We start from the raw sequence: 24,113 nt of genomic DNA, 5'->3' as shown, positions 1-24,113 counted from the left end.
ATTTAAGCAACTCAAGTTAGGCAAGTGTGATAAGTGTGGCAAAAAATAATATGACAATATATAGCAAATATAGTCACAATCCAAACAGCCCCGAAATCATCTCCTCTGCTAGAGCGAGACAACTAGGTAAAAATCTGTTCAACATGATAGAATCAACAGCTCACCCGGCTCCGTAGAAAACACAAAAACCACAGCGCTGAACCAATCTTGTGCCTTTTTTGGGGCAAAAAAGAAAGAAGAAAGAAAGAAGACGCTGCCAAGTCTTGTCCTGAAAATGGACCGCTCAACGGCTCCAGTATTTGCCCAGAAACACAGGGATAAAAACAGAGGAAAAGGTTGCTGATCAATTGAAGTAGTATCCGGTCAGTTGTCTTACTCTCTGTCGACCCTTCGACACGGTATACACGCTGACACACATACCTACTCGGTCCGACGGGGATGGATGTGGACGTTTGAACGGTAGCGAGGTGAACGCACTAGTTTATGTTGGTTCATTTTGTAATGAAAAAAGTATGTTTTTGTCCTTCAAGTTCCTAAAAAGTACAGACTTAGTCCCTCAAGATTTTTTGATATACATTTGGTCCCTCAAGTCTCAAAATCGGACAAGTTTGGTCCTAAACCAGATTTGACCCCGTTGACCGGGTTTAACCACCACAAAACAGCCCGATGAACAGTAAATTCGAGTTTTTTTAAAAAATATCTTCAAAAAAATCTGAAATTTTTTGGGGTCGAATATGCTTACATGCGCAAGGTGCGACCAAATTTTCATGGTCTTTCGACACTCGAGGAGCTCGTGGCAAAAAAAGAAAAATATCTACGTCCAATGAACAGTAAATTCGAAAACTAAATCAAAAAAATTCAGAAAAATCTGAAATTTACTGGGGTCTAATATGATTGCATGCTCAAGGTTCAACCAAAATTTGGTGGTGTTTCGAGACTCAAGGAGCTCGTGGCAAAAAAAACAAATTTTCGCTCACAAAAAATAGCAAAAATTTGTTTTTTTTTGCTACAGCCCGTCCTACGTCATTTCATGACAAAATGTTGGTCGCACCTTGCGCATGTAACCATATTGGACCCCAAAAATTTTCTGATTTTTTTGAATTTTTTTATTTTATTTTCAAATTTTCTATTCATCGGACAGATATTTTTGTTCTTTTTTTCACAAGCTCCTCGAGTGCCGAAACACCACGAAAATTTGGTCGCACTTTACGCATGTAAGCATATTGGATCCCAAAAAATTTCAGATTTTTTTGAAGATTTTTCTAATAAAACTCGAATTTACTGTTCATTAGGCGGTTTTGTGGCGGTCAAACCCGGTCAACGGGGTCAAATCTGGTTTAGAACCAAACTTGTTCGGTTTTGAGACTTGAGGGACCAAATGTATACCAAAAAATCTTGAGGGACCAAGTCTATACTTTTTGGAAACTTGAGGGACCAAAAACATACTTTTCTCTTTTGTAATCGTTCGAGTATGAAGCGCACAAGGCCTTCACGTCAGAACGGGTCCATTCACATTGGCTTTTTTTTATATTCGTATGTGAGTGCATCTAAAAATCTCAATCTTTCAGTTTTGTAAGATCTTTTTCTTTGGAAATAGGCAAATTTTAATTACAATCACATCAATTTTCAGTCTGATTTTGATTTCCAGTATGGAATACGAGTGAAGGAGAGGAGTATCCAAACCACGCAAGTTGCATTATTACATCGTCCAACACATGATTGGGATCATTTTCTCTCAACACTGAGAATTTTTGACTCGTCCTTGTCGACATGATTTGAAGGACTTATGTTGAATCTGAACAGGAGGAACCCATGCATTCTTTCGAGAATCTCCAAACCTGTTATAGTAGTGATTTTTAAGATATGCATAATAAATTCACAAGAAAGGAGTATAACTAACTCTACCCATTAGACCACCATAATCTCTTGATACATGCAATTACACAGCAATTGCGTCCAATCCTATATGAGCTCGGCCACACATCACTAGCTAACCTCCACGAAGAAAGAAGCAACAGCTCACCCCATGTGTTAGAAAAAATTACCAAAACTAAACCACATGGCTGGCTTGCCTTTTTATTTTTTTTCCAGAAAAAACTTCTGATCTATTCATCTTCAACAATTTAGTACAACAAACACTAAAAATAATAAAAATTATATCCAGATCCGTAAACCACCCAGCGACGACTACAAGCACTGAGCGAGCCTAAGGCACGCCGATGTCATCGCCCCTCCCTCGCCGGAGTCGGGCAAAACTTGTAATACTCCCTCCATTCGCTTATACAAGGCCACAAACTCATATTACAGGTATCAAGATAAAATTTAATGACTCCTTTGCAAGTCAACTTTTCATTTTATTAACTGGGATCATTAATACACCACAAGCATGCAACGAATGAATGGGAAGGAAGTGCCTAAGTGTCATTATGACTACATGCATGTAAGTATTAAAAAGTTGCTAGTATGAGGAAACATCATTAATTTTGCCTCGATTACTGTTGGTGGCCTTGTATTGATGCAAAATGTATTTTTGATAGTGGCCTTGTATAAGGGAATGGAGGGAGTAGTAGACAGTCGGGAAGTCGTCGTGCTAAGGCCCCATAGGGCCAACGCACCAGAACAGCAACTACCGCCGATGAATAGTAGTGTAGATCAGAAAGATCCAACCTCAAAACACATGAACATACACAGACGACGACCAGATCCGAGCAAATCCATCAAAGACAGATCCGCCGGAGACACACCTCCACACGCCTACCAATGATGCTAGACGCACCACCGGAAGGGGGACTAAGTGGTGAGACCTTTATTTCATCTTGAGGGAGTCGCCATCATCTCGCCTTCCTGAGCAGAACACAAATCCTAACAAAACTCAGAGAAAAATATGAAGATGGAGCTCTCCCACCGGCAAGGACCGGGATCCACAACGCTTCCATGACCCTACGACCACCGGAGACGAGGCGGACCGGAAGTGACGCCGGCGGGAGGCCAAGAAACCCTAGCTTGCCTTCTAGCCAAACAAAAAAGACGCCACACGCTTTCCCAAAGTCTTTGCCTAGTAAAGATGGGGGAAAAGAGGAAAAGTTGTTGTCTTGCTGATCAATTCAATTAGAGAAATTCACTACAGGACATATAGCTTAGTGCATAGCTTGTTGCATGTACACGTAAAACTACAAGTGTGGGCGTCCTATATAAAAACTGCTAAGTGCTGGGTTGTTTCTCATAATCCCCTCCATTGAATGTTGAATGGACGCTGAATTGATGGCCGTATGCTACGACGTGACTGCCAGTGGGCAACTCACCTGATCCCAGTCCGTCCACAACCAGTCTCCCACGACGTTCAAGCGTTGGATGCTCCCTCTGTTCAATGCTTTCAGCTCTTCTTTTTTGGCCTGCAATGATAAATAATCTGGCAGTAGGACAACTCGCTTACTCCACTTGCCTTTCTCTGCTTGATTTTTTTAAGAGTCAGTTGCATATGAGATGTACCCTTGATTTTTTTAATGTGCAAGAGAATCTTTTTTTAGATGTACCCTTCATTTTTTTCAAGAGGCACTTGCAGTAATATATACTCCATTAGTCGGTCCTCTTCCTGCACTAGTCTCCACTTTGAACACACACCAAGCACAACCTAAGAAATGGGTGCGAGAGAGGAATAGAGAGATCAATGGATGCTGTGAGTGCTTCACATGGCGTCTTGGGTCCCCTGCTGGGGAAGCTCACCAGTTTGCTCGCCGGTGAGTGTGCCCGCCTCAAAGGCGTCCGGCGTGAGATCCGCTCGCTCAAATCTGAGCTGAGCGGCGTGCATGCTGCCGTCCACAAGTACACGACACTACAAGATCCTGATGTCCAGGTGAAGGCGTGGATATCGTTGTTGAGGGAGCTGGCCTATGACATCGAGGATGTCATCGACAAGTTCATCCACCAACTCGGTACTAGCGGCCACCACCAGGGTGGTTTCAAGGAGTTTTTTCGTAAGACTGCTCGTCGTCTCAAGACGATAGGCTCTCGTCGTGGACTTGCCAGCCAAATCGACGATCTGAAGATTCGTCTCAAGGAGGTAAAAGAGTTGAAGACTAGTTACAAGCTGGATGATATTCCCTGTGAACATTCAACTGTGGATCCCCGCTTGTCTGCTATTTTTGTTGATGAAGCACACCTTGTGGGCATTGATGGTCCCAGAGATGATCTTATCAATTGGATGCTGGAAGATGAAAGTAACTCGGCCAAGCAGCGCAAGGTGTTGTCCGTTGTTGGCTTTGGTGGTTTGGGGAAAACGACACTGGCGAGGGAGGTCTACCGCAAGATCCAAGGACATTTCCATTGTTGGGCTTTTGTCTCTGTCTCACAAAGGCCTAATGTAAAGAAAATTATGAAGGATTTGATCTCCCAGATGCCTTGCAAGAAAGATTTTAGAGAAGGTATCGACACCTGGGATGATGTGAAACGTATTGCGAAGCTAAAAGCGCTCTTAAAAGATAAGAGGTAATTTCACCCCCCCCCCCTTCCCCACCACATCTTTTTTAGTTTCTTATTAATACAAGCCTAACGATACTGCACTGAAATAAAATCAAATTGTAAACAAATATGTATAGAGGTTCAAGATTAGTGATGTACTCAAACGATTCAAAAAGAAAATACTCAACCTTTAAAGCATGAATAACATATATGCAGGTTGTTGACACATGAGTATACGATATAAAAATTTACTTCTAAGTATGGCACCACACACATTAGATATTCAAACAAGTGTTATGGACAAAAATACTCAAACTAGTATTTGAAATGATGTGTGTATGAACATGGGAAAACATTGTTAAAGTGAGAATTTTTTTGAACATAAGTTGGTTAGTTTGGTGTTGCATCTATGTCTGAAGTCTCGGTTAACTAAGCAAAGTACACAAGGCAACATATGTAATAAGCACATTGTGGACCTTAGATAACTTGTTGAGTGCTTGCAGCTTACATGATGCTCAGAGTATCTTGGTTTATTTTTATTGCTGATTTTTGTTATTACCATCCCCTTGGAGTTTGTAGTGCTTTTTCTGTGTGTATTATGCTTGAATTCCTTATACATGATATTGGTATCTTTATGTTCTATATTTGAGATCTTTTTCATAGTGGTTAACAATATGTACTTATATTCATTAGGTATCTCATCGTTATTGATGATATATGGTCCATATCAGCATGGGACGCTATTAAGTATGCTTTCCCAGAGAATGATTTTTGTAGCAGAATTATTGCTACTACACGCAATGTTGATGTAGCAAGATCTTGTTGTCAAGGTGGTAATGGTCGCATGTATGAAATGGAAGCCCTGAGTGATCTCAACTCCAAAAGATTGTTTTTCAAAAGAATATTTGGTTCCGAAGACTGTTGCCCTGATGTGCTAAAACAAATTTCAAATAATATATTGAAGAAATGTGGAGGCCTCCCATTGGCAATTATCAGCATATCAAGTTTATTGGCAAACAGACCGGTGATCAAAGATGAGTGGGAGAGGGTGAGAAGGTCTATTGGTTCTGCATTGGACAAAAACCAAAGCTTAGAAGGAATGAATAGCATATTATCCCTTAGCTACAATGACCTTCCACCGCATCTAAAGACCTGCTTGTTATATTTATGTACATATCCCGAGGACTATGTGATTGAGAGAGATATTTTAGTGAGGCGATGGATAGCCGAAGGCTTTATCTCTGAAGAACGTGGACATACAAAACAAGTGGTCGCCGAGAACCATTTCTATGAGCTAATAAACAAAAGTATGGTTCAACCGCTGGAAGTTGGCTATGATGGAAAGGCTCGTGCTTGCAAAGTCCATGACATGATGCTCGAGCTCATTATTTCAAAATCGGTTGAAGATAATTTCATCTCTTTGGCAGGCCATGACCAAACTTATTTGGCAAATCGTCATGGTCTTATTCGGCGACTATCTGTCCAGCATATTGACCAAGAGCTTGCATCAATATTGGCAAATGAAGATCTAAGTCATGTACGATCTGTGACAGTGATATCATTACCTTGCATAAAACACTTGCCTAGGCTTGTTCATTTTGAAGCTTTGCGTGTCCTAGAATTTCAAGATTGTCAGAATCTGCATGAGTATGATATGAATGGCATAGATAAACTATTCCAGCTGAAGTACCTTAGCTTTAGGGGTACTGACATGTCAAAGCTACCATCAGGAATTGTGAGGCTATATGATCTAGAGACGCTAGATCTTAGAAATACACATATAGAAGAATTGCCCACTGGAATTATTCAGCTTGTTAAGCTACAATATTTACTCATTGCAAGATATTGCCCTTCTGGTGATCCTTACGGTGAAACAAAGATACCATATGGGATTGGAGATATGAGGAATTTACAGGTTATCTCGGGCATTAATATTTTCAAGAGTTCATTATGTGCAGTCGAGGAGCTAGGGAGCCTGACCGGGTTGAAAGAACTCTATCTACAGTTGGAAGGGGGAGGATCTCAAGAATATAAGAGGCACGAAGAGATGTTACTCTCCTCACTATGCAAGCTTGGCACCTGCAAACTTCAGTCTTTATGTATAATCTCTTGTGATTCAACGCCCCTTCAGTTCTTAAATTCCTGGTCCCCTCTGCCGGATAACCTCCAAATATTTTCGATGTGCAGTAACTACTATTTACCAAAGATGCCAAAGTGGATTGTACGAGCACTCACCAGTCTTGCACACCTGGATATAAATTTGGTTGAAGCAACAGATGAGGATCTGCGGATACTTGGAGAGATGCCTAGTTTACTTTGCCTGAGTATAACATTCAAGACTGTCCAAAAAGAAAGGCTTACCATACAAGGCGTTGCATTCCAGTGTCTGAGGGAATTTTTCATTATTCGTTCTGCCTCGTGTGCAAGTGCAATTTACTTGACGTTTGAAGAAGGGGCACTGCCAAAGCTGGACAAGCTTAGGCTGCCGTTGTTTGTTTCACTTGCAGAAGCGTATGGGTTCTACTTGGGTCTTGGCCACCTCCCCTGTCTGAGAGCTGTCGAAGTTACTATCTACAATGGCATATTGTTCAAAAGCACCTCTGCAGCAATTGTCGCTATACAGAAAGAGGCAAAGAGCCACCCCAACCATCCCAGATTAACTATCAGGAGTGAGGGAACTACACGGAGGAAGAGAGCTACCAATGGAAGAGGTATTAATCATAATCAACAATTTCGTACAACACTTTCAGTAGGCAACCTTTCTCACGCTCTGATGCCACATGTTTTCCCTTCATCTATTCAGGGGGTCTTCTATGAAATGCAAGCACGTGATGGCGTGCTGCTGGCTTGATTGGGCCCTGAACCCTGAAGCTGTCATTCATTTTGCCTTTCAGACGGCCAACAATTTGTGTGGAAGCTCAAACAAAGGTGTCCCAGGACGACTGGTGTTAGTTGCTCTGCTACATGCTACTATTAGGTTTTCAGGGAATCTTGTACTATCTTGCTGCATCTATTTATTTGTTTTGAACTTGAATTTGCTGCACCAATTACTACCGTTAAGAACTAAGTTCACCTCTAGGTGAAGTTTCTCCATTGTTATGTACTCAGGCACTTGTGTTGTGTGTAACTTAATTTGATGGATTATGCATTCAGTTAAGTCGAAACAGCTGGGTTGAGAGATATATGCAGTCAGGTTTCAGACTTGTAACATTTTGTCACTTCTACACTCTGAACTCTACTGTCAGTGGACTGCTATACTCTGAACCAGGGAAGAAAAATTTGTGATGGGAAAGTTTCCGTGACCCGCGAAATTTCAGACATCTTGGGAAATATTTGGTTAATTTCAGACCCACCAAATTCAAATGAAATTCACCGAAATTTTGGATAGTGAGCTCCAGTAATCTGCTGAACATATCTTGTAATTAAGTCAATAAAACAGAGGACAGTTGTTGCTTGATGCTTCGGCTACCACAGAAGTTGAGGCCAGCAATGTCGTACATCACTTCTTCATATGTACAACTTGCTACAGGCAACAAGTAGTAGTACTGTAAGTCGGTAACTACACTACCTGAATCGATTGTGTGCTAAGTACTCAGTAAGGTTGCTCACCTTCTCCAGCAGGAACAGGCGAAGACTTTGCACTAGCCGCTACGATGTCGCTCCTTCTTCGACGGCGCCCACGCCACTCAATCCCACTGGCCTTAGTAGTGTCGCCGCCGGCACCGGCTGCTGTCCTGTAGGGCAACAAGTATCCACCGTTGGACTGCTGGCCAACAACCACCGTGGGGTATTTCCATGTGAAATCTTAGCCAACATAGCGCATCAGGGGCCTCACCCTCTACAGAAGCTTTTTTTTAACATGCACCCGCTACTGAACTTGCAGTGAAAACGTGAGGTTCAGGCCAGATTCGGAGTTTCAGGCTAGTTTAGAATCCTACCACAAAATCTTTGGATGCTATTGTTCATTCATGCTTGCAAGTCCTGGACGGTTGCAAGACAGAACTGGAAGGAAAATCTTGTGAGATTTTAAGCTTTTAGCTGGTGGTTCCATGAGCTATTGCTTTTGGATTCAGGAACTCTGGGCATGGGAGCAGAAATTCTTGGGTTCTCCCTTTCCTAAAAAAACTATGAAGGAAACAGAGTTGCTCTGCTTCCATGGGAGCCAGAAACAGGGGATCCAGCAAGTGAGAATAAACAGAGCGACCTTTTACTGTCTGGTGAACGCATTTCTTTTCATGAAACCGTTGAGGCAGCATTATATTATTGATGTTTACACTGAGTGAATCACAAGAGATGTAGTAGCTGCACGTACATGCCTACCAGATGCCGCTTCCGAGTGGCTGACGCGTGGGACCGGGCGATCCTGTCAAATCCCGCAACAGTCGCGCGTGACGTACGTGGCGAAAAAGGTGGCATGGAGATCGAGGCGCTATTGTTTATCCGCCCCGCTTACTTCGGCACGCCCCGTCCCGTGTGCTACCCTGAAATTTTGAATCCCGTGAAATCCGGGATACACTACAATCAATCGCGCCAAAGATTCTGCACCCCAAGACAACACTCGGCGGATGATGCTACAAGTTCAGTCGGCAACTCTTTGGATCAAGGCGACTGAATCGAAGCTGAAGTACCGACATAAGCCTTCCGTCCTGCGTAAAACACTCGCGAGACACAAAGCTCGGAACAAGTTCAACTTCAACCTACTTTCCACTCGAACCTTAATCCATTCGGGGGCTACTGATGAGGATACAGACCCGGGGTAGGGTCATAGGTCTGACCTATACGCCCTACCCAAGGTCACTACCGTAGAAGATAAGAAGTCCAAGAGGCAACAAAGAACCCCCAGTCAAAGGTGTCGAGTGCAATCCACTCGACCAATCATATCACTCGGGTACCCCTCCTACCTGTTGTCACTCGACCATATAAGGAATCACTCGACCTACTGAAGGCCAGGAGTCACTCAACACTGCAATGGTCAGACATTCACTCTGTAGTCTTTAAGGTCATTAATAGCACTTATGGCTGGCGTTATCAGTAACGCCCCTACTTTATGTACATTACGCCCTTGTAATGGAGGATGGCTGGGGTCCTGGCGCACTCTATATAAGCCACCCCCTCCTCTGGGACAAGGGTTCGCACCCCCTGTAACACCATACACATATAATCCAGTCGACCGTGTCCGGGCACCGAGACGTAGGGTTATTACTTCCTCCGCGAAGGGCCTGAACTCGTCAGTCTTAGGACCACGACATCACCCTCTACATAAGCTTCTTTCAACATGCATCCGCTAGTGAATTTGCAGTGAAAACGTGAGGTTCAGGCCAGATTTTGGAGTTTCAGGCTACTTTTAGATTCTAATACCACAAAATGTTTGGATGCTATGGTTCATTCATGCTTGCAAGTCCTGGACGGTTGCAAGGCCAACTGGGATGGTATCTTGTGAGATTTTAAACTTGTAGCTAGTGGTTCCATGAGCTATTGCTTTTGGGATTCAGAAACTCTTGGGAGATCAAAGAGAAGGAGCGGTGCTGACAGGAAATTGGAAGATGCTTAGTTAGTCTTAAACATAATCTACCAAAGTAAGGTGGAACGAATGAAACCTCGCAAACATAAGTGTCGAAGGGCCCAAGAAAAAATGTCGACAAATGAGTCATTTGGTCGTCCGTTTACAGTCGATCATATCTCGAGATGCGAGATTCAAACAGAGAAAGAAAGGAAAGTTAACTTTTGTGAGAAACAGTAGCTTTTTTCTTTGAGGGGCAGAAACGGTTAAATGTACGACTGAGTCATCATGCCAGTGACTGTTATTGGGCTTCTACACAGTACGGGCTGTACAGGAGAAGCAGAAATTCCTGGGTTCTCCCTTTCCTAAAAAAACTATGAAGAAGGAAACAGAGCTGCTCTGCTTCCATGGGAGCCAGAAACAGGGGATCCAGCAGGTGAGAATGAACAGAGCGACCTTTTACTGTCTGGTGAACGCATTTCTTTTCATGAAACCGTTGAGGCAGCATTATATTATTGATGTTTACACTGAGTGAATCACAAGAGATGTAGTAGCTGCACGTACACGCCTACCAGATGCCGCCTTCCCTCGTGCCTTCAACCATCAGGCGTTCACCTTGGACAGTCTGCTCGCCGACGTGTCCACGACGCAGTATATCATGACATTTCATCAACAATTTCTCATGCCCATACGTGACATGTTCTCCCTTCATCTATTCAGGGGATCTTCCGTTGAATGCAAGTGTGTGATGGTGTGCTGCCGGTTTGATTGGAATGTTGTGGTGATGCCTGAACCATGAAGCTGGATTGATTAGTTGTGGGTGGAAGCTCAAATAAAAGTGTCCCACAAGAAGTGGTCGTTACTTGCTCTGCTATATGTTACTATTTTGTTTTCAGGGACTGTTGTGCTATCAGATGTTGTTGCCTTGATTACTATTGCTAAGATCTTAAGTTCGCCTCTAGGTGAAGTTTCTCTGTTGCGTATGTACTCGAGTACTTGTGTATGTAACTTAATTTGATGGACTGCTGGGTTGAGATATGTGTACATTCAGTTGAGCTGAAACAGCTGGGTTGAGAGATATATGCTGTCAGGTTTCAGAGTTGTAGTAACGTTATTGTCACTCATATACTCTGAACCAGTGGTGGGCGAAGGATTTGCACAATGGGTATTCATCCAAGAAAAAATAATTCACCGAGCATAGATCACTCGACAGCTAACCAAAACTGAAGATCCGATTGATGGTTTGCTAAAAAGTGCATAGACTGAAGAAAATTAGCCAAAGGAGCAGCCATGATCCTCACCTTTATGTCGCCGCTTCCGGCCTGGCCGTCGGTGGTGTGTCACCTGCAGTGCCGCCGTCGCCGCTGGGCGGGAGCGCTGAGCCCCCGAGTCGCCGGGACCGAGAGCGAAGGCGGCTGCGGCTGTGTCTCACCAACAAACGGGCGTGAATTGGGGGACTGGGGGGCTGCTGGGAAATTAATTGGGCCACGAGCAATCCCATCGGATGCCTATGGCCCACGTGTGACCTCTCTCTCTCTCAAAAAAAAAAAAACGTGTGACCTCTCTTCCCTTTCGTTCTGAATGAAGGACGAAACAGAGCTCTGCCGCTGCCATGGCGGCCAAAAACAGGGGATCTTTTTTACTTTCGAAACCGTTCAGCAAGAGCTTTATTACTGTGGTCTTCAACTCTTCATCGACTGAATTACAGGAGACGTAGCTGCTCCAATGGACACATGGTCGTAAACGTACACGTAAACGAGTCATGGCTAGAGCTGCCTTCCGTCCGGCCTGAACCATCGACGCACCAGTCCTCGCTGGCATCATCGATCGTCAGAGTATCAGACGCCCGCCCTGGACAGTCTGCCCGCCGACGTGGAGACGACGAGCTGCAGCAGCTGCGGGCCGCCCAGCCGCTCCAGGTGCGGCGCCACCGCCGGCCCCAGCTTCAGGAACGTGTCCACCAGGCACAACAAAATAGCCTGCAATGCAATGCAGCGCAGTGTTAAGTTTCAGACAGGTTTAAATTCTAGCACAATGTTCAGATGCAAGGCCCGCACGGTCGCAAGACGAAATGAAATTGGTTATCATGTTAAGTTTTAATCTTCTGGAGGGTTCCATGAAATTTTACTTTGCGAATTCAGGAATTTCTGGGAGATGAAAGGAAAGAGCAGTGTTTCCCAGAAAGTAGAAGATGGTCCTAAACACAATCTAAAAATAAGGGAAAGTGGTGATGGATGAACCTTGCGAACATATGGACTGTGGTTTTCGAAGGCGTCCAAGACCGCGGGTAGGAATGTTGACAGATGAGTCATGAGGTCGTCGTGTGACAGCCGCATCACAAGCTGCAAAAAATCGGAGACAGTAAGGAAAACGGAAGCAAACTACTATGACTTGCTTGACTAATAGCAAAGTGAAAAGGAAAGAAATAGTGATGCTGCTAATGAAATGGGCTAAAATCAAACACAAGCTTATCTGCAATGTAATCTGACGGCATAAAACAGTAGAACTGTTGATGCTAACAATACTTGTGTGCATCCTACTAGTCATAGGCCGGGAGATGTACTCTGAAGTACTATCCAAATTTTCTTTTTCATTCCAATACCGAGAATCCGAGATCAAATCGTGTGACCGCACACAATATTACATACATCAACTGTATGACTTGGAGGGATTTACCTTGCTCAGACTGTTGATGCTGACAATAAGGATTTTCTCATCGTGGGAGACCAACTGAGAAGCAATTGCCTGCGTATTTAGATGACAAAGATAAGATGCCAGCTACTGTGAAAAGGGAAAGGAACAATATGTTTTCCAAGGCATCTATCAAATTACAGTTCTAACTGAAAACATAATATAAAAAGAACCTCACCCGAAGGCATCGCAGTGGATCAAACTGAGTAACCACGGTTGTCAGACAGATATGTGCCAGATTTACTACCTGCAATCACAATGACATAAAGGCTTGAGAAGGTAACTTTACGGTTGAGCCAATGCAAACCAAAGAAGAATGCCCCCAATGCAGCAGTACCTTCAAGGCAGCATCTTTGGTTGCATGCAGCAATTTAACTACAAGAGTCTCGAAACAATTCTCCAGGGCCCTTTCCTGGAACATATGACCATAGCAGAGGTCATTTTCATGGAAGGCCCATCAATGGCACAAATGCTTGCTATTAAGTAGTTTCATCAGAAATACTTGTGTTCCCACCCAAAAAAGAAACTCTTACTTGTTTTTCAAGAATTCCAACCAATAGAGAAAGTGCAAGCTCCCTGGTGGATTCAGCTGGGTCATCAAGCATCTCAAGGAGAGAGGACATATGATGTAAATTCTGAGAAAGGAATAAGTATGAGGTGACATCAGAACCAACAAACCTAGGAGTGGAATACCCCTTATTAAGATAAAAAGTAAATTCGGCGATACAAATAGATCAGCCAAACCTTGATTGGCGCTGAATGACCATTTGTCACACAAACACTCCTCGTGCCCTGTTTATCGGAAAACCATATCTGTTAGTTAGGTAACTACCTAAAAGAATCCTCTAACGGCACTACATGTATGCGCTATAACTGTAGTCAAAATGGAAATAGGCTTAAACATAATGATACAGAAATAACAGCAAACAAACAGGTCAATCAAATAGTTACAAACCTGATGATACATCTGGGAAATGCTTGGCTCATGGCTCTGACTACCATTCATCATCATATCCTTGCTTCGCCTTGCAGGACTAAACTTTTTGCCCATCATTTCAGCTCTGTGACCATAAGATTCACCACCCAATTGAGATTCATCCTTCGCAGTACGACGCCCATAGACTTCCAAGTGAGTGCTCGGGAGATAGTGGAATGCGGAGCTAAATACTTGATCACCTCTGACATCACTGGACTGATATGCGTCATGCTGCTGGGATTTATGCTGCCTTCCAACATAACTTCTGGGATGAGGATCTGTAGCAGCAAAGCGAGCAAAAGATGGCACTTTCTGCTTATGTCTCCTTTGCTGCAAGAACTCTTCCAGGTCGGTCCCTATCATAGGGATTAACTGCTTAATTGCCCACGTAAGTTGCTTCTGTTCTTCCATGGACAAGGTAACTATAAAGCTTAACATGGTTTCCGGATCATAATGACAATAGACTGAAGATAAACCAACCACCGCAGCCTCTTTTAGCTTCTTGTTTCTATCCTTGAACAGAAGAGTTAGCTTCCCAAGCCACGGCTTAAGAAAACTGCTACCAGGATAGATGTCAGAGCTAACTGTGCATTTCACAAAAGAGGAATTTGCAAACTCAAGAATTGCAAGCTTTGACTTTGGGGATTTTTGCTCGTCTAGAGAGCGAAGCAGAGAAGGTAAGAGAGAATCAATGGAGTAACTTTCACCTGCAAGTTTCAGAATTGTTAAGCATTGTTGCTTGGTTGACTCATTTGGATCATTTAATCGAGAGAAAACATGGGGCAACATCTTGTCCAGATAATGTTCAAAAGGCTTCTTGAAAACCGGCATGATCTCAGCAAGTGATGAGAGAGCAGCATGCGCCACTTTATGGTGCGGATCATCCAAATACTGACTAACAAGCCTCATAACCTTCTCAAAATTTTGTGCAACCTCCTGAATGCCTTTTGGTCCTCGCTCTTGCAAGTGTTGGCGCAAGAAATTAAATGCATATACCCTCATCATCCAATCTGACTTGGGATTGAGGCCTAAAGAAAGTGCCCCTGTGAGAGATGAGGGCACATCCATGCTATTGGCCATTTCACCTATGATGAGTTGTTTGCCATCTAAATCACCTCTCGTACTAGCATAGAACCAGTTTGTCATCAGCTTACTCAGGAGAGGTCGCCGGAAGTTAGGAGTGTGGTTATTCGGTGACTGCTTCGGAACTACACTCTTACGAGGAGTTCTAACACATGGTCTTTCTTCTTGTTGGGTCCTTGATCTTCCACCTAATATTCCATTAGAGCTTGTAGTGGGCCTTTGGTTTAGCAAGTTTTCTGACTCTTCTGAACTAGCAGGAGTGAGGATCAACATCTCAGAAGGATCCCTTAGTGCTTGAACTTGACAAGAAATTATATGTTCAACCTCCGGCCTGCACTCGGCCTTGTCTTCGAAAGTTGCTATGACAATTGCTTCTGACAATAAAATTTCTGGAGTTGGCTCAAATGGAGTGGCAGAGGGCAAATCATGGGATGATGAACTGATACCTGCTTTTTGGTATGAATTCAACAAGTTGGCCAATAAAGCAGAGTGGTCCAAACCGAGAAAAAAGAAGAAATAGCAAGGTATTTTTCCATGACAGATACCTGAAATGCGTTCATCAGTGTCTCGAACTGGAATTCTTTCTTTTTCTATTGGGCTCATATCCTCGAATGAACTTCCAATAGCTAAATCATCTTTACTATCTTCCGCTGGAATTTTAAGGGTCGTATCAGAATGCCGAAGAGATATTTTCACCAATGTTGATTGTAGGTCTCCAGAAGAAAGTGATGTCTGAGAATCGACCATGACAACCTTGTCCATTGCAGTTGAAATGCAAGGAACAGATTGAGGTTGCCCGAGCTTAATTCCTTCTATTGGAGACAACTGCTTTTGATGTGTCTCGGCATCATTATCAATTATCATCTACAAAAGTTGATATGATAGAGTCAAACAGTATGACCAAATAGGCAAATATGTAAGAAAAATTTGAGGATATATTTATACTTTCTGCCTGGATGGTTCAAATGATGAGAAGAGCTGATGAGAACGTTCAGGCCAAATTCTGGAGAATATCATGTAGCATGCCCTAGCACCCGATCGAACCTTCAAATAAAGAAAGTTGCTCAAAACCTAGAACCAAATAACCATGCAGAATAGTTTTGGATAGGGCAGTCAGAAAAAGAACTTAAGTAGCTCAGAGTACAATGCCATGTTATAAAATAGAAGTCCTAAGCGAAACATAGGAACCATTACAAAAAGGTTAGAAGAAAATGTACTAATGAATGTAGAACCATCTTTTCTGAAAGAGATTCAGAACCATGTTTCAGAATATCGAGTTGAGTAGCCAAATATATTTGTAGCCAAGATACATTATGGTCATAGTTTATCCTTGAAAAAAAGTACTTTTAACCCAAATAAAAATAGGATCTTAATCCCCCTCAACTATCACAAACCAAATAAATCACCCCCTTAGTCCCGTTGAGCGTCTTCTCGTGGCGGTTTTGCCTAAGCAGCGAGACACAAAAGTCTCCAATGTGCTCGTTATCATGCCGAACACTTCTCATGCGCCCATTAAGAGATCGGCGTTGCGGCCCAAGACTGGGTGGTCGTAGCAGCTGAAGACAATAAGGGCATGTTTGGATACTAGTCAAAAGCCACGCTAGGCTTGTCAGACAAGACTGGGCATTTGGTAACCCAAAAAATTCTCGCTTCGCTAGGCCAAAGAGGCAGTTGGGGCTAGGAAACCATTGCTAGGCCAGGAGAGTGGAATCGACTCTCCTTCTGAGGCAAGGAACGAAAATTATGGATCACGAAGAAAGGTTGTCGGTTGGCACAACTCCCACCCAGCTTTACCAAAAGAACCAAACGACTGGCCTTCTCACATGAGCTACGCTCAGATTCTAATGTCTGGCTAAGTAAGCTTGATGAGAGAATCAAACACACCCTAAGAAGGTCGTGGTTGCCATATGGGAGCAATGCTGAGATCTTGCTGGAGGTGCGGTAGGGGCCTGGGGCAAAATAACATTGATAGTTTTATACCAAACTTTTATACTTGCTTATTTTTATTTTTATCTTCCTACAATATTAAGGAGTATAATTTTAGTTTTAGTTGGTAAATCTAATCACATAATTTAGGTGGTATATATAGTTAACATGTGTTCTTTGTTGTGAGTTGTAATGTTTATGACTGGTCACTTTGTTTGTGCTAAATTAGAATTAAATGATGTGACATAAGTTATCTTTGAATTATTTTTGTGACAATTGAAATTTTCTGCATAGTGCACAACTATATAGTTATATGTGTGTACATATGTTCATGTATGGTTTTTTTCATTAAATACCGTGTGAGAGATTTCTAGTGTATTATTAGGTGTGCATATTTCTAGAACCTAAAAATTGTCCTATTTGCAAATGTGCTTCAAGTTAGATACAATAATAAATTTAACATATGCATGATATTGAAAATAGTCACCGACGAACATAACATATCACCAATTCAGATATGCTTACATACAATTTATTGACTTGGTATGCGCATCTAGACATCTAGTTTCATCTAGTGTATACATAGAGCTCATGCCAGTTTCTAAAATGAAAGGTTTTGTACAGATTAAACTTATAATCTATCTATCAAAGAGAGGCTAGCAGGCTAACTAAGCCAATTGTCACTTGTCGCATTCACTATTGCCTATCATATTGGTTATTAGTTATGTGATGTTGATTTGCTCCTGTAAAATTTGAATTTTATTTTACATGTTTGGAATAATCTATTGAACATAACCGATAATATGACTTGATAGATAATACTATATGGATAGTACCATATTTCATATTTGGGGCCCTTCTCCTCTTGGGCCCGGAGCGGTCGCCCTCTTTGCCTGGCCTATGGGCCGACCCTGGGTGTACCATGCCCACAGAAGGAGCCACGGTCGAGGCCATCGACCGCGGCGCTGATAGTGGAGACCATCCAGAGCGGGACACCTTCCCAAGCTCCACCTACCCTGTAGCGCGCCCATCAACGCATGCATGCTCGGTGCCTACATCGGCGTCGTGATACCGGCCAAGATGGAGGACATACTCTTCCGCACCTAGAGCCGTCTGTCCTTGTCATCCGGGATTAGTGCACGCACCTCCGTGTTACCACGGGCATCCAGGCCACGCCGCCCACACCGGAGGCCAGAGACATTGCTGTTAGAGATTGTTTAATTGGCTGGAGCACAGCTCAATGGAGTCCTCACTGCCCACGGGGGCATCACTCATGGAGGCGTTGCACGACCTCCAGCGGATCTGGCGCGAGCGCGTCGCCACCCTCATCGTGGAGGGAGGGGTCGATGAGACACTGCAGCGCAGGTGCGCCCAGACACAGCTCGACGGCGAGGTCATGCCTTGGCCGGGAGAGTGTGTCATAGCACAGGGAGAGGAAAGATGGTCGAGGGAGTATTATGTTAACATGTGGGTCCTAGAATGGGATGGCTGTGTAAGTCAAATCTGGTCAGTGTGCACGCGGGAAACCCTATCTACAAAACCAGCTTCATGGTCTTTGGAGGGTGTTTTTTCTGGTCTTTTTTAAGTCAGGCTAGAGGGTTTCCTGGTTAATTAATGGGAAATGGGCTAAAACCGTCACGGCGGCTCACACAGGGCAACATCGGCCAATCTAGCCACCCACACGAAGAAGAAACATAAGGTTAAGGACGTCACCAAGTGTCATCATTATCACTCCTGCATGAGTCAGCGACCCTGACTTCGCCAAAAAGTCCTCATTGCCGCAAACGCCGGAACCTATGTCGGCCCATTGTCAGACGGTCGACCACCGGTGCAGGCACCCAGAAAGGTCTGACTAAGAAGATCACCAAAACACAGGAGAAACGGGCAGAGTTGCGAAAACCAACACCTCCATGAAGACCACCAGTCGCCTGTCATTGTTACTGTGTAGGCACCTCCCCCAACTCTGCGACAACATGGCGAGACCTAGAAGGGACCTGTTGAGCACGCCGGGAAAGAACGACAACTGTAGCGCCGGGAAAGAACCGACAACTGAAGCACCAGGAAAGGAACCGACAACCGAAGCACTGTCGCGACCCTACACCACTAGCCATCATGATTTTTGCCAAGCATGACGCCACACCACCATATTGCTAGTCTGGCACCTGTTGACCGCAATGCTGTGAGAGCCAAGCACATAGAGAGTGCAAACGAAATCCCTAGGTCTTCAAGATGATGCCCCAAAGGGGAACCGACGATGCCGACGCCAACGCCCAACCTGATTGAAACTGGATCCTGGGGTGTGCAGGGGTTGGACTCCACACCGACGCCTCCAAGGAGGTGAACTGACGTCCATAGACACCATTGCCGACGGCTGGCAAGAGCCCGACAAGCTTTCGCTTGGAGCACCGCCCAACACCACACCCCTGCGCATCACACCTCCACTAGGCTGCCCACCTCCCACGTAGTGATAGTTTTTTTACTAGGTGAAGTAATAGTTGAGGGTTTTAGATCGTGATTTTTGAAATTTGGGGGTGAAGTGGCCGAAACGGAATATGTGGGGGTTATCTATAATTTTCTCCTTTTTCCTTTCATTCATTTCAGCAAGTGCGTGTTTTCTACATATAATATCAAGTTACTAAGGGCAGAATTGACGATACTAAGGGTAACTAACACAAAAAATATTCAACTAGATAACCAAAAATTATTGGCAAGAGATTTGTTTGTAGCCAAATGTCAAACTTTTCCTAGATACATTGAGATGAATCAATAAAAAGGCAAAGATAAGAAAGGAATTTAAATATTCATTTCACACTCCTCAAAAATGTAAAATGAATGGAGAGTTGTAGACATGTAAATACCTCACTAGTAGCATCTGCTATGCAACACTTTATGAGTTCTTCATACAGATTAGCTGATCTCTGTAGTTCGGGAGTATCAACCCAATACTCTAGCATCAGTATTGCATACTCACAACACCTACAGCAGTAAGACATTCTTAAGCATTCATCCAAGATCAATGCATATCACCCATCTTGGTGCCTTCCTGTTACCTGCCACGAAGAACTGCGCTTCTGTCATTTTTTGCGAATTCAATAATTCTTGGTAGAATGCGAGCTACTTTGCAGTTTCGTAGCATCTGTAGAGATAACATTGTACATCAAACACGTTACAATCAAATGTCCAGAAAAAAAACACTTGTGTATGTACCTCTTTTATACAGTTATCAGCAGACTCGGCAATTACAAGAACGGTGATTACGACATTCTTAAGAAGGGCCTGCAGATATCAGACAGCAAAGAGGGTCTCTTCATATACAACAAAATAGTCATAGATATAGGATGCACAAAATAAAGGAAATCAACAACATACCGGAATAAGCAATTCAGCACATGGTTCGAAGTCGCGCAGTAGCTCCTTTGATAGGAAAATTAGCAAATGGCATGCCTAGAAATATCATAGAAAATAAGTAGAAAGCCATGCTTCAGTGGGTGTGCAAACCAATGGTACAAAATGTGATGAGTTCCATAGGGCCATAGACGCATAGATGATTAAACATAATATATCCTTTTGGGTCACGCTACTTTACTGTTTGCTCTGCTCCTTTTGTGGCAACTATGTTTGATTTGCAGTACATACTTGCAGCATTCACTTCAACAGAATAGTGAAATAAGTCTCACTACTACGGACGTGAAACAGAAATAGCCAAACCTGCTTTACAACACTAGATCTCCTATCCAGAAGCTGGGTTATAAGAGGAGCCACGAGTTGTTTTAGAAGCGTGGGGAAGGCTGAATAATCTGCGGCGCCTGTAATAGAAGAAGAAGAAATGCACTCAGAAGATTTGACTTTCTCGACAAACTTAATTGTCTAATGTGCAGAGTGAAGCCAACACAAACAAGATGGAATTAGCACCTCCAAGAACTATGCCTTCCACTCTTTGCATTGCAGTTATCCTGATTGACCACACATTATCTGGTTGTAAAGTAGACATTACTTTTCCCATTTCCTTTATCAGATCTTTTTCAGAGAATACTTTTATAGGTTCAGCTGATTTTCTTGTAATATCTTCTTCCCCTGCATAATGTACGGCGGATAGATCAAATACCAATAATCAGAAAAAGATAATGTAAGATTAAAAGTATTTAAACAAAGGATATCAGAAGTGGAAGGGCATTCATAATTAACGAACAATAAGTCATCAAACATCATATTCTTGGCCTTCAAATTTCCAATACCAACATTGCTTGCTCTAAGCTTGCTACTGAGTACTGCCAGTTAGTTGGATGCTAATTATTTGTTGTAGTAGTATAGTAATGAGGTTGACCTGCTGCGAAAACTGATCTTGAGTATAGGCCAGTAAGTATCATACAATGGTCAACCGGTATGAATAGACAGATGGTCAACGGGCCTTAACATTAAACTTCATTGTAGATTATTCCATAACATACTTCATTATAAACTGAGGCATCTCTTCAGAAACAGACTCTGATTCAAATATGATGTCATGACCATTTTTGTTATCTACCTCAGTGGTATTGAATTATGTAGGTTAAATTATTACGGAAATGGTAAATTACATAGTATAAATGTATAATGTTTAACAAAACAAGCATGTTTTAGTTTTTTATAATGGGTTTGGTATGAAAGGTTCTTGTTTGATAAAAACAGAGTAATCCTACTATATACGCGCTCTACAATTCTGGATCTAATTAATTGGGTGCTTGACGAGAAGTAAAGTCTATACCTGCTAGAAGGGACATATCTCTTGTGCTGATCCTTTGTTTCGAACTTCTCTTTACTTGATTGGTACCAGAAGATTCAGCTTCGGTTGTTGTACAACTACTGCGGTGGACATCTGGTATACTAGAAGCTGTTTGTATATTTTCTGATCTTGCATTCATCTCCTTCATCTGCAAAATCACAACCAAACTAGTCAAGCTTTTTGTTTTGAAGTTATTATAATAAGTGATCGCTCCGGACTCCGCATTTAGTCTAGGAGGTAGAACAAACAGCTTCTTATAAAATTGGGATAAATTGGATAAGTATTCTTTCAAGTTTTCAATTATGCAGGCATTTAGCCCAGACCTTTGATTGGAGATATACATGTTAATTAAGTACTCGAGCTAGTCAAATATACACTAAATAATTACATATGCCCCCACATCCATGTGTGCTTCTTTTAAATTAGCTGAAAGCCTGAAACACAACTAGTACTGACGCGAAATACCCAGATAATAATCATGCAATAACATGGCGACGAGAGCTAAACCCTGGAGGAGAATGAATCGAAATCAGAACCACGATAGGCCAATACCTCCATGAGCAGCACGAGGAACCTCCTGGCGGCCTCCCGCACGGCCGCGTCGCCGTCCCCGAGCCGCCCAACGACCAGCGGCGTGAGCTCGTCGGCGTGGCGCCGCATCGCGTCTCCTCCGGCGGCGCACAGCGCGTCGAGCGCCGAGCACGCTGCCCCGGCGTCTCCGCAGCCGAGGAGGCCCGCGCAGCACTCGGCGAGGGCGGCGGCGTCAGTTGCTGAGATCTCCGCACCAGGCCCGGGCGATAGCTCCCGCAGCCGCACCGCGGCGGCAGCGGAGGACGCCATCCCGCCGGCGCGTGGGTTTGGTGGTTGCTGGGTGTGCGAGGCGATGGAAATGGTGGGAGCGGACTGAGGCGAGAGAGGGAACTGAACGAGGTTTTGGCATGGGAGTAGTGATGGTTTTATGGGCGCGGGTTTCGCGGTCTAGAACTGATTTTTTGACCAGGTTGCGTCTGTTGGGTTGGAGGTTGACACTTCAAAATATTCATATTCTGTTGATCAATGTCTAGAATTAAATCCTAGTGATTCTTTTGCGCTGCTTTTCGAATAAAAACCCATCTCTATCCAAACCTAGCTAAAATGTTTTTTTCCTTTTCTTTCCCACCCAATCGAGCAAATATGGGTACAGACTCAATTGCCCGGATTCAAGTGGGCATGAGCATGACATCGCGGCCGTGTTCTTTATACAAGCATCCAATTTTTTGTTCATCTCAATGGTACCTATCAATGATATACTACCTCATTTTCGGTTCAAAAGGCTCATGCGTATCAGTAGATCAATAATTTGGCCAACATAGCAGAGTTGTATATATCACAAAACTATACCAGTAGAAACGTCAAGTGTTTATAATCATATAACTCTGATGGCATACAATTAGTATTATACTCGTTGAATTGTGGATCTAAGAATACACGCAAGCCTTTTAAACTAGAGAAAAGAGGGAGAACTACATTATCCAAGAATTAGCAATTCCTCACCGTGCCACACCTCTCAATCGTCCCTAGTCCTCCTCCATCCACCACAAAAGATTGAGAAGTTATCATCGCCCAACACACTTGTCTTGATACCCAAATGACCAATCTATGCTCAACAACCTTCTCTCTTGTCCTACACTCATCGTCCATGTTGCTTATGTCCGATTCTTCTGTATTTGTCATGTCTTCGTGGTCGTTGCTTAGTCGTTTGATTTGCCGGCACCTTGCATCTATACCCTTACATCACGAACCATGGAACCAAACTTGTTGTGATGTTCGCCAACGAAGGAACATTGTAACCCAAATAAACTTATCGCGGTAATTGATCTGCACAATTCCCTTCGTTCCCAATGGTATGAGGCGACTTGGAAGACGAACTGCTACTCCCTTTCTCCGTCGTTGATGCCGCTAGTCCCTGTCTCCTCCATTTCCTTCTCCAACGACTAAAGGGGTTGGGGACCCCAATGGTTTGGCGCCGACCTGTAGATAGGGTAGGCCTCGTGTGTGGGACGATGTTATTTCTGGCGATGATGGCGGCGTCACATCCAAGAATAATTACCGAGCTCTAGTCATGTCTCGACGGCATTGATGGCAGCATCAGACCCGGTGGGCTTGGTCTCCCATCAACCCTTCCGGTCGGAGGTTTTAGGTTCGATCTGCTGGTTGTTATCTTAGTAGTGCCACCAATGGGCGAGAGAGGGGATGGAGGTTCCAAATCCTTGCTTGAGGATTGGCGGCAGCGGCTGGCGCTCGATGTTGACGTTTGAAGGTGGCTCAGGCCTCCAGGACACAAGGAGGGTCAGATGATCCCCTGTCGACGCTCCACATTGACAAAGACCTAGCTTGCCGATGACGGACTTTTTCCTCAACTCCAAACGCCCTTCCAGGATATGGTTCTCCTCCGAATCCGATGAAGGTTAGTGGCGGCGATGATACTTGCATCAGTACCTCTGTACTTCCTTCTCCTTTATTATCTTGGAGGGGTTTTCCAAAGGTCTATGGACATACTTTTATTATCCATCTGGTTAGTTTCACATGTGTGCATTATATTCACCCTGTTTGTGATTATGGTTACCTTAAAATTCAAGTATGATTATAGTTTTTTTTAGTATTGGACAACCTAACTTTTTTTTCAAAAAGATACCTAAAGAGCATCTTAGATCTGATAAATATTAAGGAAAACAATA

The 24,113-nt window shown here is 43.5% G+C and overlaps 2 protein-coding genes across 3 annotated transcripts; one reads left to right on the top strand and one right to left on the bottom strand.

Moving 5' to 3' along the window:
• Positions 1-3,464: 3,464 nt before the first annotated feature.
• LOC123139811 (disease resistance protein Pik-2) lies at positions 3,465-7,622 on the top strand. 2 transcript variants are annotated; one of them, XM_044559504.1, is made up of 3 exons: positions 3,465-4,485; positions 5,152-7,169; positions 7,262-7,622. In XM_044559504.1, exons 1-3 carry the CDS (start codon positions 3,668-3,670, stop codon positions 7,273-7,275), a joined length of 2,850 nt encoding a protein of 949 aa, XP_044415439.1. In that variant the 5' UTR covers positions 3,465-3,667; the 3' UTR covers positions 7,276-7,622. The 2 variants fall into 2 exon arrangements, with proteins under 2 accessions (XP_044415439.1, XP_044415440.1); XM_044559505.1 differs by lacking the exon at positions 7,262-7,622 and having other exon boundaries at positions 5,152-6,557; positions 6,646-6,951.
• Positions 7,623-11,796: 4,174 nt separating this feature from the next.
• On the bottom strand, positions 11,797-22,236 carry LOC123139685 (CLIP-associated protein-like). The gene is made up of 18 exons (XM_044559420.1): positions 21,949-22,236; positions 21,379-21,544; positions 20,547-20,708; positions 20,343-20,440; positions 20,004-20,078; positions 19,842-19,910; positions 19,685-19,770; positions 19,493-19,610; positions 15,654-15,752; positions 15,254-15,572; positions 13,605-15,154; positions 13,394-13,441; positions 13,183-13,284; positions 12,987-13,061; positions 12,828-12,896; positions 12,635-12,703; positions 12,199-12,300; positions 11,797-11,937 (listed from the first exon to the last, which is right to left on the bottom strand). The coding sequence occupies exons 1-18, from the start codon at positions 22,234-22,236 to the stop codon at positions 11,797-11,799; spliced, it is 3,636 nt and encodes a 1,211-aa protein (XP_044415355.1).
• Positions 22,237-24,113: the final 1,877 nt, after the last annotated feature.

The sequence above is a fragment of the Triticum aestivum genome, chromosome 6B, assembly GCF_018294505.1.
Source record: "Triticum aestivum cultivar Chinese Spring chromosome 6B, IWGSC CS RefSeq v2.1, whole genome shotgun sequence".
Taxonomy (NCBI): Eukaryota; Viridiplantae; Streptophyta; class Magnoliopsida; order Poales; family Poaceae; genus Triticum; species Triticum aestivum.
The sequence above is the reverse complement of the archived record's forward strand: the minus strand, read 5'-3'. Positions and strand labels throughout refer to the sequence as shown.